This window comes from Glandiceps talaboti, chromosome 10 (genome assembly GCF_964340395.1).
Source record: "Glandiceps talaboti chromosome 10, keGlaTala1.1, whole genome shotgun sequence".
Taxonomy (NCBI): Eukaryota; Metazoa; Hemichordata; class Enteropneusta; family Spengelidae; genus Glandiceps; species Glandiceps talaboti.
In genome coordinates this window covers 20,041,248-20,060,762 of record NC_135558.1, presented here as the reverse complement: position 1 = coordinate 20,060,762, position 19,515 = coordinate 20,041,248, and the positions used below count along the sequence as shown (strand labels likewise).

At 34.0% G+C, this 19,515-nt stretch overlaps 1 protein-coding gene across 4 annotated transcripts in view; it reads right to left on the bottom strand.

Moving 5' to 3' along the window:
- Positions 1-19,515, bottom strand: part of LOC144441006 (axonemal dynein light chain domain-containing protein 1-like) — a 30,404-nt gene that overhangs the window by 6,394 nt on the left and 4,495 nt on the right. For 2 of the 4 annotated variants that reach the window (XM_078130512.1, XM_078130513.1), the window contains exons 6-21: positions 18,982-19,067; positions 18,145-18,201; positions 16,909-17,017; positions 15,782-15,856; positions 15,311-15,405; positions 14,683-14,775; positions 14,157-14,223; positions 13,380-13,417; positions 12,914-13,034; positions 11,669-11,937; positions 9,791-9,862; positions 8,176-8,260; positions 7,262-7,444; positions 2,114-2,165; positions 1,501-1,717; positions 266-359 (exon numbers count right to left, since the gene is read on the bottom strand). In XM_078130512.1, the coding sequence (XP_077986638.1) occupies positions 266-359; positions 1,501-1,717; positions 2,114-2,165; positions 7,262-7,444; positions 8,176-8,260; positions 9,791-9,862; positions 11,669-11,937; positions 12,914-13,034; positions 13,380-13,417; positions 14,157-14,223; positions 14,683-14,775; positions 15,311-15,405; positions 15,782-15,856; positions 16,909-17,017; positions 18,145-18,201; positions 18,982-19,067 (1,713 nt within the window). Of the gene's footprint in view, positions 1-265; positions 360-1,500; positions 1,718-2,113; positions 2,166-7,261; positions 7,445-8,175; positions 8,261-9,790; positions 9,863-10,603; positions 10,697-11,668; positions 11,938-12,913; positions 13,035-13,379; positions 13,418-14,156; positions 14,224-14,682; positions 14,776-15,310; positions 15,406-15,781; positions 15,857-16,908; positions 17,018-18,144; positions 18,202-18,981; positions 19,068-19,515 lie in introns of all 4 variants that reach the window. The other 2 variants (XM_078130511.1, XM_078130514.1) reach the window with 2 other exon arrangements.

The window sequence follows — 19,515 nt, the reverse complement described above, 5'->3', positions numbered from 1 at the left end:
AAACATGTGAAAGTTTATGTTGATTTTTGAAAGTTAAGATATGAATTATTTACACATTGGTATCAAAGAGTTCCAGTTATTCTCACAATGAATTTTTTTATCCTATATTAAACTATTGATCTTGCCCCAATGATAGACCCTTGTCAGGGTGTCTTCATCAGCCTACCCATATTCTAAGATCAACGAGGGTAGAAATACATCACACATCTTACAGTCTCAGTATTATACTAATCTTAGTTTAGATTTGATTTGACATTTTACATACCTGTTCAACTAATTTGGCATCTTCATTATCAACTCCATTGATAGTAGTTGTTAACCACTTCTGTGAAATTCTGAATACATCATCCATTGTAATTCTGTAATAGACAAAAACCAAACAACAAACTATGACATAGCAGTTTAATCCAGACATAGATTGTGACAAAAGGGGCTGTAGATTGATTTGTTATAAAATCTCAAACATCCATCCTGTTAGTTAATTAATGTTTGCATATACATGTAATGATATACCGGTAATAATAATAATGTTTACTATGTAGAATAGTAATTGATACAGCATAAAATCATTACACTGATGACATCTGAGAGATTCCGATGAAATTACGTAGTCACTTCAAAAATTAGATTCCAATACGGTGAGTTCACTATTACTACTAGGTGATTCAGATGAAAGTTACGTAGTCACTTCAAAAATTAGATTCCAACACGGTGAGTTCACTATTACTACTAGGTGATTCAGATGAAAGTTACGTAGTCACTTCAAAAACTAGATTCCAATACGGTGAGTTCACTATTACTACTAGGTGATTCAGATGAAAGTTACGTAGTCACTTCAAAAATTAGATTCCAATACGGTGAGTTCACTATTACTACTAGGTGATTCAGATGAAAGTTACGTAGTCACTTCAAAAATTAGATTCCAATACGGTGAGTTCACTATTACTACTAGGTGATTCAGATGAAAGTTACGTTGTCACTTCAAAAACTAGATTCCAATACGGTGAGTTCACTATTACAACTACATTTTTTGGATGTGATCCGGATGATAGGTAAGTAGTCACTTCAAAAACTAGATTCCATAAAGTTACTACTATTTGATTCAGATGAAAGGTGCGTAGTCACTTGAAAAACTAGATTCCAATGAGGAGAGTTCACTTTTACTATTATGTGATTTGGATGAAAGGTACAAAGTCACTTCAAAAACTAAATTGAGGTAATAATCACAGCTACATTGTATGTCAAGGTATATGATGAAGTACTTATTAAAACTTATACACATGGAATGTAATAATACAAATATTGACTTATGGACTATAATATCCAAGACTGTAATAATGAAATTATTGACTTATGGATAGTGTAGCCATGTATGTAATACAAATTATTGACTTACGGATTGGGTATCCATACATGTAATAGTCATACATGTAATATCACAAATTATTGACTTACACATGTTATATATCAATGCATGTAATAATAAGATTATTGACTTACGGATCATGTGGTTTCCTTTCATTTCTCTCAGATTCTTTTTGTGTTGATCCGACGATATCTAAAGTTTCATCAATCAATACCATCCAATCTTCTAACAGGTCATACAGCCTACCCCACTCAGACTCTGGTGGGTAGGCTGCACCATTGACAACCTGTGTTAGTTTGGTATCCCAGATTTCCATAGCATTCTGCAGAGTGATGAAGCCCTTAGCAACCCCTGAAAAAAATTAAAAGATAGAAGGAATGGCACATTAGACATATCAAATATGAAAATTTGTTATGATGTATTTTTGTGGGACTGAAAATAAAGAGAAAGCTGGTTCTCAATCAAAATGATCGCACAAAGTATGGCAGTCTACAATGTATACACATTGTAGGTCTTAATAATTTTCCCTCTCCTGTTTCTGGGTTCCCAATCAAAATTTGGGGTATGAAAAATCTATGCAAGTTTTACCAGATTTCACATTCACTCTCTCTCACACACAAACACACTGCAATGATACACAGATACAACAACAACAACAACAACAACAACAACAACAACAACAACAACAATATGCAATTCACTTTTGACTAATAATTCTCAACATTGATAAAATCAAGTATCTCTTACCATTTTCTCCATTGACTCTGACTTTAAAGAGTTCCATAAGAGATTCTACATCCTGTAATTCAGGGAAAATACAACAACAATTATTAATATCACTCTCACCCTACTGAATGAACAGAATTCAGTGGAATCTTACTATCTAACTTGAACTGGAACCTGATCTACCTGTTCTAAGTCAAATAGACCGATCAATCCAAGTGAAACAATAGGAACAAACTAAATTTTGCATCAGTGTACAGTAGGTTATACACATCTAAATCAAAATGTCACAATCCTTTCTAATTTACGCTTGCAAAATGACTATGTTTCATTTTCGAACTTAGTTTTTGGAAATGTGAACAATATAATATATAGTTAAAATTAGTTCTTGTGTCATGACCAAGGGTTTCAAAATTCTTACAAGTAAAGTTTCTCATAAGTAATTACAACCGTTGTTTATGATTTACCGAAACCTGATTTAACTTATCAAAGGGTACATGAACAATATATTTTTTTGTAGAAAATCTAAATCATTCAATGAACAGGATTTTGTACATGTGATCAGAAACCATTTAAAAATGAATGAAGAATTGACAATGAACTGATTTGGTGTTGAAATGATGTGACTTTTGTAATGTGGAACAAATAAAATGTGGTAGGAATGCCTGTATAAAAATGTGAATGTTTTATGAGTTTGGTTTTTGCCTTTCAAATGTCAAAGAAAATATTGTGCCAAAGACTAGAATCAGTTTAATGCCTATCTGAGCTTATTTTAATTCTTTAATTTTTAAAAATATTTTGATGTTGGAAATATAAATCTGAACATTTACATTGGAATATTTATTCTCTATTCTTGACCCACCCTGTATTTTAAGTTTCACTGAAAGTACATTATAGTGTATTTTATTTTATCATATGGCTATAATTAAAATACAACTTAAATATCAAGTTTTCTCAAGGTATTGATCAACATAATCAGTTCAATAGATTTCTACCGAATACATTATTTAGAGTTTTGAGAGTTTCTCTGTTTGTCTTACAAGACATTACGTGATAGATAATGAACGAGTTTGGTTGATTATGCGTTATAACACGAGGGGGCGTAGCCCCGAGTGTTTGACGCATAATCAACCAAACGAGTTCATTATCTTACTTATCACCACGGCGATAACAATAGAATTTGCATGTATTCCAAGTCTGTCAGGTGGCACTAGTGAAGAGTGGGTTATGGCTTATAATCTACGGCAATCCTGTACCCTGATTGGTGGACGGAGTGTAGCCGTGTGATAAATATGGTTAACAATATCAGTGAGTTCTAAATACTCTATCAAATGTGAATGTACAGATTTGGTGTTTCTGAGTTTGACGAAAGCAGATTTTTTTTTTTTTTAAAGAAAAACATTGGGCAAAGGGAAAGACCATTGCAGTTTAACATTTCTAAGCTAAATGTCAAAAACAGACACATCTTAAGATACATAAATTTCATGTTGTTTTTTACAAAGTTGGTTGTTTTTCGACAAATATTTAAAATGTGGTCATACTCTCATGCTATGTCCTTCATTTCAAAATCTTGCCTGTGTCAAACCCTAAAACTCCAAACTTTGTAATTCACACTAAGTCTAAATATTAATGGGAAGATAAACTCTCAGGACTCCAATGAGAAACACTACTGTTTTCAACTTTTGAAACACAACTCATTATAAAAACCAAAAAAAAACCAAAACAAAACAAACAAACAAATAAACACAGCAAAAACATGCATCAATAAAAATAATATGTTTCAGAAAGAATCTGATATGCTATTGGAAATATCGTTCAAAACATTTGGGTTTGAAGATGGTGTTTCGTTGTATGTTGCCATGACTACCTCAGATTGTTATATAAAATAAGAAAGTGAAATTAAATCTGTTGTTTTTGTTTTGGTTGTTCATTTCATTGTTGTTGTTGTTGTTGTTGTTGTTGTTGTTGTTGTTGTTGTTGCAAGAGGGGTAGCTTTATTAAGTTTAAATGCAGAGCTTCACACTTACTTGATGAGTGTATTTGGCAGAAAAGTTTCTTGCAAAATAAATTCACCAAACTCCATGGCAACAGATTATTACTACCTTATCAGTGAATGTGTAGGATTAAATAGAAGTATCTTTTGGCTCAGGACCAACTTTTTCTATAACTCTCCTAGATGACTATTTTTTCTCTGCAACATTTAAATCCTGGTCTAGTATTGGCCTTTGAACTGGCCATATGGATGAAGATTGGATATTTATTTTGGATTTTGAATTTATACAACGATTTTATCATGGCTTCCTACTTGAAAAAATTAATGTGAAACAACATTGTCTAAGCCTGTGTTTGTAACTCAATACATTGCAAAAAGACAAAAACTTTGTAAAAACATTAATTTTGTTATTGTACGTACAATAACAAACATTTTACACATTTCTTAATTTTTTGCCATTTATTGAGTTACAAACACAGACATATGTTGTGTTACAAACATTTTTCAGGTTGGAAGCGGTGGCAAAATTGTTTCATAAAATAAAAATCCAAAATAAATACCCGATCCTCATCCATATGGCCACTTTAAAAGAAGCAACACATGTAACGGTATTCCATTAAGAAACAACATGTTAACCTTTCAACTGGTGTTGACTGCCTCCATGAATAATAAAGAAATACAGTCAAACCTCTTTGAATGAGATGCTGTGAACTTTTGGAGAGGTTTTAACCTTTTAATTCCATTTTCTGAATTCATAGAACATTCTGAGATAGTCACTGGGTTGACACTTTCCAATATTGCATATCTTAATAAATGTGCAAACAAAACAAACAAACAAAACAAACAAAGAAAACAAATAACTCAACAACAAAATATCAGCACAACTGGGTCTACATCTGGGTTTAAAACTTAATTAAGGTTTGCAGGTCATCAAAAATGGGACTTAAAAACAACGCCACTCATAAAAAAAGTAAGAATAACATCAAAGACAAAACCAGTTTCACAATACTTTACTTTTGATTCGTCATTTACCTTTTAGAGCTAGAGGTTTAATTATTGTTTTGGTGGGGGGGGGGGGGGGGGGGGTTACTAAGGGGCTAAATGGAATCATGTGTTACTGTGATGGAATGCATGCTATGTCATCGAAACCAAACTATATTTCTTCTTCTTCTTTTTCTGTTATTTTCTCACTGGGGGGGGGGGGGGTGGGGGGTGGCTACTAACAAGGGACTAACTCTGGTATTTAGATGAAATCATTGCAATGATAGAGTGTGATGGAATGGATGAATGTATGATTTGTTCTTGAAGCCAAACTACTTTTTAAAATCATATTCTATATTTCAAATATTCTTTTTGGGTTGGAGTTGGGGGTGGGGGTGGGGACTAACTCTCAGACTGGTGTTTAGATGAGGTTCATGGAATATGATTATCATAATGCGATGGAATGTGGTGTGTCATTAAAACAAAAGTATTGTGAAACTTGATGACTGCTTTCATACATCTTTCTAATAAACAGCGCCCCCTATTCACAGGATAGAGGGTGCCATTCACTGAAAAGGTCTAGTGAAGTTCCCATCCAGCTAGAGGGTGCTAATCACTGAAAAAATTCTAGTGAATTACCCATCCTGCTAGACGGCATTAATCACTGAAAAAAAACTAGTGAAGTAGCCATGCTGAGAGAGGGCACCATTCACTACAAAGTTCTAGGCATGCAAACAAATAAAAAGTGAACGTAGGGAAATGAAACGGAAGGGAAATGTCACAGCAAAGCATTGAATTTTATCAGCAATGTTACCTGCTTTACATCCTGTATGGAGGAATGAGATGGTGTGTAGAGGAAAAAATTGATATGCATTATGGTTAATGATACAGAATGATAAATTGGCATGATTTGAAAAATATTAACACACACATTTTAAATCAATATCTGTTAGGTGTTAATACTTCAAGTTTAAAAAAAAAAAATCAGTTCAAAGACTTTTAGTTCAAACTAAAAAAAAAGAAATTAAAGTTTAGAAGAGCAAAGAAAGATCTTTAGTTGATAGTTATGAGTGAAGTTATTAAATTGAAGAAGAAAGATATCAAATTATTTTTAATTAAAAAGGTTTAAAATTCAAACAGTAAACTGTAAAAGTACAAAACATGTGATATTTTCAGACGTAAGTATTGATTAAAATGAATTAATTAAAAACTATTAGAAACACAGCAGTTTGAACAAAGAGAATATCAATCAACATATACTAATTTTTCCAACACTTTTACCTCTGTGTGCTATGCATGCAAAACAAATAAAAGACGAAAGTGAATTTCATGTCAAATGTAATTATTACAATTCCTGTATTTCATTTTTTTTTTCAGTATACGTACAGTATATCAAGTGTGAACAATTTACTAAGGTATTTAAACCTGGGATTCAAAAATAAAAGATTATCAAAAACCAAAGAAGCAATTTTTTTGTTACTGCGATACATTTTTTTGGGGGGAGGGCTTAGGTAATTACTAAGTAAAACAATAGTAATCATGCACTCTACTATAGCGTCTATGTGATGGTGATGGTACTTGAATTTGATCTAGTGGTGATAGGAATATAGCAATGACATTGACAGTGGTAGTATGACATTGGCAGTGGTAGTATGACATTGGCAGTGGTAGTTTGACCTTGACAGTGGTAGTTTGACCTTGACAGTGGTAGTTTGATCTTCTCACTGGTAATTTGAACTTGATAGTGATAGTATGACATTGGCAGTGGTAGTTTGACCTTGATAATGATAAAATGACCTTGGCAGTGGTACATTATGTCTGAATAATGGATCTTGATTTTGATGGATGATTGACAGGGCATAAAAACATTGAGAATGAGATGAACATATGATATACAAATATGACCACTATCTATACAACTTGTAATAATTCAACTTTCATGACTTTTATCATCATTGTCATTGTCATCATAATCAAACACCACCAATATGAACATCATTATCGTTACAATCATTGTTAACATAATCATCACCCTCATTATTGTTTTATCATCGTAGTCATTGTTATTGTCATCATCGTCGACGTCAACATTGTCATCATCATCATCATCATCATCATTGTTGTCACCACCATCATTGTCAGCACCACCTACCCGTCCACCCACCTCCCAATCACCAATCACTGTAACAAAACCTTACCTTGTTCATCGCTAGCATCTTTTCATGGGCAGGAAACTCAGTTCCATCATCAGCTAAATGTCTACTAAATATTTTCAAAGCTGTCTCAGTCCAGCCTTCCATTTGTTTATGGATTTGGTACATGCTTTCCTCAAAACTCAATAAAACATCACCACCAAATTTTTCTACTTCTTTGTTTATTGTCTGTTGAAATTAAAGAAGAGGAAAACAACTTTGAAATCCGACACATGTGAGTTATTGTGATTTTGTAAAAGAAAATATTTGTTGGGTACATTTCACTATGTAATCATGAACTTGAGCAATGCCCTTGGATAGTCAATCCCAACTTGGAGTTTTGAAAAGTTGAGTTTGTCTTGATAGCGAGCTCAGAGTGTGCCTCTACAGTATGACTTTCATATCACTTTGCATACATATATGATAGCAATGAATAATATCAAATGGGAACGAAACTCCAGGAAATATAAAGGTATTTTCATCAGTACTGGAGAGTCACTCCATGATTTCACATCACATAAATTTCACTTAATTGCCCAAAACAACAAATTGAAACTCTGATTCACTTCTAGTGTTCTTTCAGCTAGTGGTGCACCATTGCATCATGGGTCTTAGCAGACATGAATATTAATTAGATTCGCAATGCATATTCATGACTCCTAGGTGCTTATTTCCATGCAATAAATGTGGTAGTTATGACTATGCCACGGTTTCATTTACTTCCTTTGTACTTCCTACGAGTACAAACTTAATATAATCTTAATAATCTTAAGAGTACAAACTTAATATAATATTAATCTTAATAGTAATCTGCTCACTTTACCTATAACAAAGTCATTATTCTAAGATTTCTTCTCGTCCTAGCTACATATATTTACATATTCTACATATTTTTGTAAATTTTCTTTCATTATCCTTACCTCTTCCCAAAATCTAATGTCTTCATATAGTTTCTCAACAACTTCTCGTTCTGGTGGTCTGACTGTGTAGTTTGGTTCATGTCCACTGTGGGGAAAAATCAGTGGTGTAAAAAAAATTTGAAATATGAAATAGCGCCCTCATACCCCTGGGGATCACTTCATCAGAACTGAAACCGTTGCATGTTTAGCATGATGTATACATTTTTTGGTTAGTAGAATTATTTTACCCCAGCATGCAGATTTTTTGGAATGAAATTTGAGTAATTTTTGAAAATTGATGTTAGTTAATTTTTCCCAGTAGGGTGGAAATCTTTTCATGCAGATTTGGTTAATTGATTTGCACTTGGGGAAAGCATTATCAAGTTCATTTCCAAGGTTATAACTTTTATTTTCTTTCGAAAGTTTATCTGGGAATGATAAGTTGGGTAGTCGGGTTTTGTTGGGGTTTGCACTTTTGTGATACAAGTAATACATGCATTTGAATTATCAATTTATTTTACAAACAATTCATGCAAAATTGAATGATGCAGGAAATGATATCATTTTTTTTTTTTTTTTGGGGGGGGGACAGAAAAAGTCATACTAAATGCAAGTGATGTTGTAAGATGAAGGAAAAGGATATTTTAATGATTTTTTTAAAAAGAAAAAAAGTGAAGCATTCATGCTTATCTGTCTGAATGAGCTGCCATGATACAGGAAAATGATCATGCTTTTAATGCAATGGAAAATAAAATGGTGAAATCGAAATAAAGAGTCATGCACAATACTGGTCAAATATATTATTTTCAGGGCTTGAAACTATGAATTGCTCGGAAAATGGATTTTACGATATAAATTATGAAAATGAAAAAAAAAATTCATGATTTGTATTTAATTTGATTGAAAATTTACAAAAATCTCATTTTGTCAATATTTACTGATTTTGAGACTGAATAGATATGTTTTCAAATTTCTAATATGACTTCATTTATTCAAGTTGAAAAACTGAACTGTTTTATGATTTTGGCAACCTTGAAAATAATGATCAGTGTGGAAATGTACCAAACAATTGCAACCTTAACACACACGAGAAACTCAGTGCAGGCCATACACAAAAACAAAAACACACACCGTTAGATAATAACATTACCAGAATTTTAACAAAACATTCTCCAAGGGTTATTAATTATTACAAAGATAAGTAATCACATATCCATCACCGTGGTTACTAGATTAGAATTTTGATAAATTAAATCTCACTCTATAATTTTCATTAGAATTATTTATTATCTCAGCCAATTTACTTCATGTTAATATGTTTGAGGTGTTAGTATGGGAGCTATCCGCTTGCAGAATTCAGCACACACTTTATAACCCTTCCACCCCTGTCAGTGAAATGAAATGGTCCACTGCAATGGAGCACTTTTTATGGATCATACTAAATTTCACTGTATGTGTAGGTAGGGAAGGGTTATGGACAAGCAAGCCGCAACGGTTGCTTGGTAGCATGGGATGTTAGAGTGCATGTTTATCAACTTTCTGTTCTGACAGACAACATCCAAGACTTTGGTGATACGGTACATAACAGTACGACACGCATGGTGCATTGGTACCGGTCACACACTGACCGTCTCACCTCATTGAAGAATGCCTATAGGAAGTACTGAGAGTGTCTGGAGTTTGGGAGTGGCTGGGCTCCTTAGGAGAGCTTGTGTGGGTAAAATAAAATGTAAAGCAATAATACATGAAAATGAATTATAACAATAACACATGCAAAGCAGTTCTTCATGATGTTTATGATCGCAAAGCTAAGGAGCCTTGTATATCGTTGTCACTGACTGTCACATGGTTGCTTAGAGCCACAAAGCTAAAGAGCTTTGTCTCATGTTGTCATGTGACTGTCACATGGTTGCTCAAGACCACAAAGCTAAAAAGCCTTGCACACTTCATTCCTGCCATGTCGCATAGTTGCTTAAAATCACAAGCAAAGTAGTCATGTATATCATGTGACTGTCACATGGTCAGTATTTCATATTTCTGATCAAATCTATCTTTTCTGATGGAATGTTTTTTCTCACTCAAATGCTTTGTGCCGAGTGATGTTGGGGGGTGGGGTGGGGTGGGGTGGGGTGGGGGTGCAGGGGTTAGGCTCAATTTTCTTGTGGTTGACTCTTTAGAGTGCAATTTTAGTCAAAACATTTTCAACAATTTGCTATAATTATTGTAAGAAAGCAAATCAGGACTGGGTCTCTCCTGTTATTACACACACACAGTGTGAATTGGAATTTTTTGTTGTAGAATTGAATGAAAAGAAAGGAAAGTATTTAATGAAATTACAAACAGTTGATGGTGTTATAGGAAGGGTAGGGAAAGAAGTGTGGGTTTTTTTTGTTGAATGACATGGGAATGAGTGATGACCACAAGCTTTCAGCTTCACACGTAAACTGACCCAGAAGACATCAACGATTTTAGAGTTTGTGATTTTGCCCCTTCTTCAGTGACAGCATCGGACTCTACAACAGTCTTTGTCTGTAGATCTTCCCTGAAAGCCAACGGATCAAAATAAAATGGAACTTTTTAAATTCTACTTCACAGCTGTTATCAGCTGTACAAGCAGACATGAAGAACTGCTAAAATAAACAGTCAACAATAAATTATACTGCAAAATAAAAAAATAAAATAAAAAAATAAAAAATAATTGGAAAACATAACGTGTGACATGTGCGTTGTGATAAAGCAATCCTTATTTCCTGCTTTGCCATATTTTGCGTTTTCCATCTGAAATGAATGTATTAGTAACATGAAATGTATCAATATGGAAGGGGACACCACTTCAATCAGGAAATAATGTCGTAAACTTTGGGTTGTAGACAGCCATTTTATGATTTTACAACACCTACATTACGTGTGATTTCAGAGAATCGTCAAGTTGAACTTGTGCCTCATTTGTTGACCTTTGCTGTGGGTCACATTGCATCATGGGAGTCAGCAGAAATGAATACGCAATAGGTGAAAACTGAATAGCCATGGTATTCTCACTCAAGGTAATAAGTACTTCAGACTCATTTTCACAGAGGAAAATTAGACATTACTTGTTATAACATTGTGTAAAACTAATTTTCATTCCCTGACTTTTCATTTCCTCATTTGAAAAAATTAATTCTTTATGGACTTTTTTTCTCTTAATAATTTTGTGAGAGTAATATTGTGTGTAATGTAAACCCTTAGGTAATGAAACAGATATTTTAGTGATAAAATCTATATCTGACAGTTCCCCAAAATAAACGACCTCATTGTAATTAAAATGGCACTGTCGGTAAGTGAGGCCCTGTATAAAATTTACAATGTAGGCATATCAATTTGCAACAAAAGAAACCATAATGAACAGTGAAATTACAACCTGTGTCTTTTTTAGTGTGATCAATATAAGGTATAATTTGGAGTGGGGGGGGGGGGGGGGGTTGGGGTAACAGTTATATGAAAATTTCAAAACTTGAAAAAAGTTGACACTTACACAATGTTCTGAGCAAACTCTTCAGACCATCTTTCAATACCCATTCTGACTTGTATCAACCTATCTCTAGATGTTTGGTCGCTATCTTTCAAATGTTGATAAAATTCGGCAATCAGGTCACGGAATTTCTCAACAAAACCTTGGAGAGTAGACATTTCTTCTGTGTCTTTGTCACTAAGTACTATGGTGAAATGAGTTGCCAACTTATGCCATGCTTTCTCATTTACGTGGAGTCTCCTGGCGGTTGATAAACTGTTTGCATCTGTCACCTAATGATAGAAAACAGCATTTATTTATTACATCTGCACTAGCTGAAACTGGAATGGTTTTTAAAACTCTTTATAATGACTTACTTTACAATATTGTACATCCTGAACAGTACTCAATCAACTTTGGGTAAACATATTTGAGTAGGATTTATAATTACATACAATATGGTACAATACATACCAAAAAATTGATTTTTGGGTTCGCGTCCAAAAATTAACAATCCATTGCAATCATGATTTCAACTTGTTACTGTACGACTTATGGATGAAATGACCTCTCGTTACAGCTAAAACGATGTTGGCTTGGTGTTTCACTCATAAAACATGACATTTACAGCTACAATGATGTTGGCTTGGTGTTTCACTCATATAACATGACATTTACAACTAAAATGATGTTGGCTTGGTGTTTCACTCATATAACATGACATTTACAGCTAAAATGATGTTGGTTTAGTTTCACTCATATAACATGACATTACAGCTAAAATGATGTCGGCTTGGAGTTTCACTCATATAACATGACATTTACAGCTACAATGTTGGTTTGGTGTTTCACTCATATAACATGACACTTAATACACACCCTTGGACAGACAACTTCTAATGCAAAAGCTGCAGAAACAATTAAATAAGTGCTGTGCATAGTGGTGATGTAGAAGTAGTCAAGTTGAAATGTTGATTATCAGTTAGAAAATAAACAATTGAAGCAATTCAAAACATCAAGTCCATGTGTATTGTTTTCATTAGAAGCCTGTTTTTACTGCACCATGAAAGAATAGCAATGCTTATCAGTGTTCAATGTGATTGGGTAAAGGGTCCTGCTGTGTTTCTTGTGTCTCTGTTATTGTTAGTCTAGAGTTGAAATATGTCTATCTTTGTGTCAAAAACACAATGTCCCATGAGTAAAATACCAAGCCTTCATCATTTTAGCTGTAACATATACAATATACAATTGTGAATACTAAAATGTTACCTTGAGTGCCAGACTATATGAGGCATGACTCCACAGTTCTCTTTCTTCCTTCAGACTGCTGACTTGGTGTTCTAAACGTTTTCTCTGCAACTCATACAATTCATGATACTCAGCTAAAAGACTGAAACACAGAATGAAAATAATGATGCTACAACATATAATAATTTTCTATTCGTCATATTTGGGTTATTCATTTTGAAGTCATTTTTGGACAGAGCATGTTTGCTCAGGACATCCACCATTAGACAAAATAATGGTTAAATGTTTCATAAATGTAGCTGATAAAATAACATTAGTACCTCTTCCCTACATGCATTCTATTTTATACGAAAAATGTCTGGGTTTTTTTAAAGTTTTTTTGTAAATATTTGTCAATTTGTATATTAAATTTAACTCATTGCATGAATTTTCAGCTTTCGAACCCAATAAAACTTGTGATATATCATTAATCTAAATAACAACTCACCTAGCATTCTTCTCTGACTCTCTCAGTGCTGATTTTAACTGTAAATGAAAATCAGAGAATTGTTTGTGATCATGTTTGTACCATTTTTGTACCAACTTAAATCAGATTGCATTTCACCAAGTGGACTAAGAGGCTACAGTAAACAATAATACTATTATACAAGCCTCAGGCTCAACCTAAGGAAACACTTATTTCCACTAGGTGTTATAAGAAATAGCCTGCCTATAAAAATTGTATATGTATGTAGTAACTAGCTACAGTGATAGATTCACCTTTACTGGTGCTCCTGTAAATATATGCTAAACATAAATGAATAAACAAGTGTACACAAATGAGTATTTCAGTCTAGCAGTGTTCCTTCTATTAAATGCAAGACATACATTATTGATGTTGGTCAAAATGATACATAATCAGTGGTCTTGTAAGTGACCACATACATGTAGCAATGGATCGGGAGTAAGATCAAAATATGGTACGTCACTCGAAATTGTTGTGTCAGAGACCTAAAGGGCATATTACGGTCTAGTAACTATCAACACCTTCAAGAATTGATAGAACAAAGTCTGGCAGCATCAAGATTTAGTGTATAGTTACAAGCCAGTAACAACAACTGAATTGCAGAGTACTACACAGAAACAACGACAATAATCTGACCATACAGGCTAACTAAGCATGCTGTTAGAAAGAGATGTAAAGTTATGCAAAGTTATAAATGCATTTAACCAGATGATTTACTTTTCAGTCAGCAAAATAACACAATAAGATTTGAAAACTTACATCTTCCTGTGCCTGCTGTGCTTGCCTTGTAACTATTTTATCATGTTCTCGGACATTAGACAGTTCGCTGAAATTTATAAGAGACAGAAATTGTATTAATCAAAATACTGGATTACAATGGAATATTTTGATAAATTGAAATTGTCAAAGATGATATTTGATATGAGTGGTAACCCTTAGTATGCCGTGCTATGCAGATTATAAATTACCATGATGGCAGTATCCCAACACAACTATTGACTTTCTAGATCCCCTTCTATGTCTCAGCCACTGTTTCAAAACGTTAACCAAAAAATATTATACCTTCCACACTGTGGGTAACTCAGAAGAACAAAAATGGATTTTCACATTCATTTTTTCCATATATGTTTGAATGGATTTTCTTTTGGCTTGTGGGCTTAGTGAAAAATGACAGGTCTTAGGGAGGTTATATAGTCACATGGTGTATGACATTGTATGGTTTCAAAGTAACTCATATCCTTCCAAGTATGCGCACTGTGTTATGTTCATACATAAAAAATCTCACCTTGTTAGATCGGATATATTTGTTTTGAATCTCAGTAATTCTTCAGTAAGTCGTCTATCCAATGCTCTCTGTGCCATTACCTCCTGGTGTAGACTACAAATCAGAAAAGAAAAGTTTATTCATTTACTCAACAACAACAACAACAACAACAACAACAACAACAACAACAACAACAACAATGCATGCGTTTAGCTTTTTCAAGCAGCAACGTAAACAAATACAACATTAACAATTCTGGTATCCGTTATCCAGGCTAAAGTTTGGATAAAAACTTGGTGACATGTTGAGAATGGAGTACTTGGTTTTTTGTCTCAGTGAATTTTTTCCACAAAACACATATGATCACTTGTAAGAGATGGCAATAGGGTGGTGATAGGGACAGAATGTTGGCATTCTTAGGGATAAAAATGTAGTGTTTCATGAAGTAATTAAGGACATCCTAATAGTGCAACTTGAGTGATGAGTGGACGGAAGATTGGGTGGGGTGAGGGCAATAGTAAAGGAAAAGTCACGTAGCATTGTTCACCTGTCTTTGGTGTTTGGGAGGTTTGGTTTGGATGGTGGGGTGGGGGGTTACCATGGTAATAAAGTGTGGTGTACATTTATGTATTAAATTACGTAAGAATACCTTTTGACCTGTCTTGGTACTTTATTCAGTAATCTACTGTATCTTTCTCTCAGTTTGGCAAGTAGTGCTCCTCTTTCACAACATTCTACACTGACCTGTACAAACAAGAATAATAGAGACACAAAGATTAAACACAGGATATATTGTCATTTAAATTGCATATTTGTGATTTCTATAAACATGTGACATATAGTACAAGATTTTCAAACAACAGAGACCGAAAGCCCTCCTTCAATGGTTTTGTAAATTGTTGAGTTTGAAAAAATGAGATGAGTGTGTATTTGTTGAATCCAGTTTTTCTCATCTCTTTGCCAACATTTTTAGTTTTCAAAAGTATATACGCTGTCAGGTTCTTGTGACTATTCACATTTGGAGATGAATTAGAATTATCAAAATATTTACCATATGCCATCAATAATTATTGAAATATTAACCGGTACTGTACTGTACTGTACTGTTATAAATTCTTACCTGTCGTATCAGTTCATGGAATATAATATTATAAATGTTCTGTTCTTTCTTGATAAGCTGGAGTAAATTATGCATCTGTGTAAAGAAATGAATAAAATCATTTAATAGCTTGTTGGAAAATGTCAATTGTATATATTATAATGATGAAGACCTAAAGTAAAAGTAGAACTGGTGCAAAAGTTACATTTCAATTTTATCATTATCTTTTCATATGTATAATAACTGTATGACTTATATGTTTTACTCATTCATAAAATTCATGTACAATATCGTATTGTGTTCAGCGTTTTCCATCAGATGAAAAAAATTGCATAATATTAGCATATGATTTGCATATATTTACATAAATGTGTAAGCAGTATATTATACACTAGCTACTCAAATGATCTAGCACATTTTACTTTACTTGTAGAATTGTAATAGCAGGGCCTGGGCTACTGTCCTGGGCTACTTGTAGTTTAGTAGTAAAATATTTACAATTATTAAACTCAACAGGTAAGTGACTATTTCTGCATTCAAATTTCTCTCTACTGATATGATGGCACAGACAGTTCAAAAAACAAACAAAAAAACCTGTGTTTGTTGATTTGCTCTTTGGTTGTTATGCAGTTATTCACAGACAAGAGGAAAATATTTTTATGATTTTTCCATTAGCACAGAAATTTTCACTACATCAGCAAACAGTGACGACTGTGGGCATGATGTTGTGGTAACTGAGATTGAGGGTGAAAGTGTAACCATACATAATACACATTTTAAATCCATGTTTACACCAGTGTATCACTATCATATCACATTGGACTTGAAAGGTGATAACACCACGTGTGAAATTAATTCCCATACACTAGACAGTAATCACCTATTACTCTGACAAAAATACAGATAACCTGGTAACTACATGTACCAAGAATATATTAGGATATTATTCCCAATATCTTTCTTTGTTCAGTAAGGGGCCTTGTCACTACGAGACATGAGAGGAGTAGTGACACACTCTTAGGTCACGAGTATTTTCTGGTTGAATGGGGAAAAATATTGGCGATATAACATAATTATACTTCTCATAACTATGAATTATGTGGTGACATTTTGTGACGTGTGACATTTTGCGATGTGTGAGCTCTTACCTGTGTGGGTCCTTTGACTTCTAGTTCTTCATCATCAATACCTGCTTTCTCCATCATTTCATCAAGTACGCCAACTAACTGTACCACTTCATACCTACTGGCTGGTTTCCTGTATTACACACCAAAATAGTACAATGTATGAATACAATAAATCTGTACTTCAAAAGTTATTCTGTGGCTGAGGTTTTTTTTTCTTTTATGTGAAGTATAAACCAACTAGTGGAGTAAATAATTGTGACTGTTTACATCCAATTGTGCCCTATACTGAAATACTACAACTTAAGTAGATGAAAAGTTCACAAGTTTTCAACGTATCCTATTTCATACCCATTTGCCACTAATTAAGATTTACAGGTGCATTGCCTGTGTTCCCTGTTCACTGTTAAGTGTAAGACATTGTGATTGTACCAGTGTGCCAAGACTTTTTTTACTGGTGTACCCAATCAAAACTGTCGTTACATGTACGTTATGGTACATAGATTTTACATATTTCCCTATCTACATGTAGCCTGTATACCTAGGCTCATAATTCTAACTATGTATACAAACTGTCTTGCCATTTAACCTACATGCCAATGATTTATGATCACATCATACACTGTCAATTTCTCTGATAGCCGGTATTTTGGGCATGGACAAATTAAGAGGTGGGTGGAAAACCTTATCCAGAGACAGATATCCACATCTCTGTCATAAGATTGAGTAGAACTGTAGAACTGTACAATTCTTATCACCACTACGGTACTAATATAATGGCACATAATGAAAGGAACCAACATGAATGGTACTCACACGGTGACACTATATATTATGTATAACTGGAGAGGCAGAAATATTTACTATTCAGTCATTGAATGATTTTTTGCATGTAAATGATTCATACAATCAAACTGCAATGTACAAAAAATGAACGGCTATGGGACCCCTTTCCAACTGGACTTAGTCTAGCATCACATAGATTTGCTCATTGTAAAAACTAGGCTGGTACTAACATCACCAGTGGACCACCATGTGTTCACACTACTAGAGTTCATGTCGGTTTCAACTTGATGTTAATGCTAGGCTAGCTCAGTGCTAACACTAGGCTCACCTGTTTTACATCATGTGTTTGATACTGGAATAGTTAATGCCTACTCCAGCCTCCTGGGCTAGTCCAGTGTTAATATCAGACTAACATTTGACATTAAATTGTTAAGGGATTCTTGAACTGTACATATGATACAAACTTTAACTTACATGGATGGAAAGACCTGCAAGTGCTTATCAATGTCTGACAGCTGTGTTGTAAATTTCCTGCAAAAAAATTAAAATAAATAAATAAAACCACAAATTAGTTGTTATATGTACATTAGATATAAAAGTGACAATCTAACTTTTCTGACTATAAATTACAAAAAAATGTCATGTACACAAAACAACGGATTATAAAAATCATATGATACTTTTAAGAGCTGATATGGGGTTTTCACATTACTTTCATGCAGCTTTAAGGTGGCCCTTGTTTATGTCTGTTTCTTGTGATCCTATAGTGTACCCACTGCAATGTATACTTCAATATAGCTACATCTACATGTATGTTGACAGACCCACCAGGGTATGGCTGCAGCTCTCTTACAACCCCATGCTGTCTTTGCTGACACAGACCTGTACCTAAAAGTATTACAGGGTCGACACAAGAACTGTAACAGTAGTTCCATCTACATGTTGGTCATCCTACCTGAGGCAGTCCCAAGTCCAACCTGAGGTAGGATAGGTTTGTGTCTACACATAGGAAGGTTACAGCATAAATGTCGCGTGTTCCGTCCTGACAGTACATAGGACGAATTCAGGAGGGTTTCAGGACAGGTGCAGGACGCATTTGTGCATCTACACAGGCTTCAAACTATCCTGAATCCTACCTCAGGTAGGATTTTTAGTGTCATGTAGATGGGGTCAAGCAAATATTTTACTCTGTAAATTTTCACACTGTTCAGTTAAGGATAAAGCTACTTTGCTTAGAACTTTTTGCACTAATATGTAGATTGAAAACTCATAGAGTTATGGTTATTGGTATTTGTGTGTATTTATACTTACTCATCATGGAATTCTAATCCTTGCACACCTTTAGACTTAACTACATGGTATTCTTCTGGAATAAGCGTATCCGACAAACTCATTCCCTACAAAAAAAAACAAGAAAAAAAACTTTAGGGAAAGGTTCGATAGTAGAAAAACAGGAGAAAATTATCAAGTTGTGAACTAGACTGTAGGATATATTTTGTTGTTCAGCCCTATCAGGCATCTAAACCACAAACTGAGTGGCAGCTGAAAGTGTGGCTTGAATGTCCTATCTTACACAGACCACATGTAGTTGTGAACTTTAAGCAACCAGTTACATTTTAAAACTTAGAAGGACATACATTGTACAATATCTGTGAAATTACTTTTAGTAATGAACAGTTTATACTTGCTGTATGGTTGAGATCATTCAAAATTTTTAGCACACCTCTGGCGATGCTGATGAGACGTTGTCAAAAATTTGGGATTCTCTTCCGAGAAATATTTTGACTCTGTGAGTAGAAATTGTCATTATAAAGTATGAACCCAAGGTCTACGAACATTCATTCT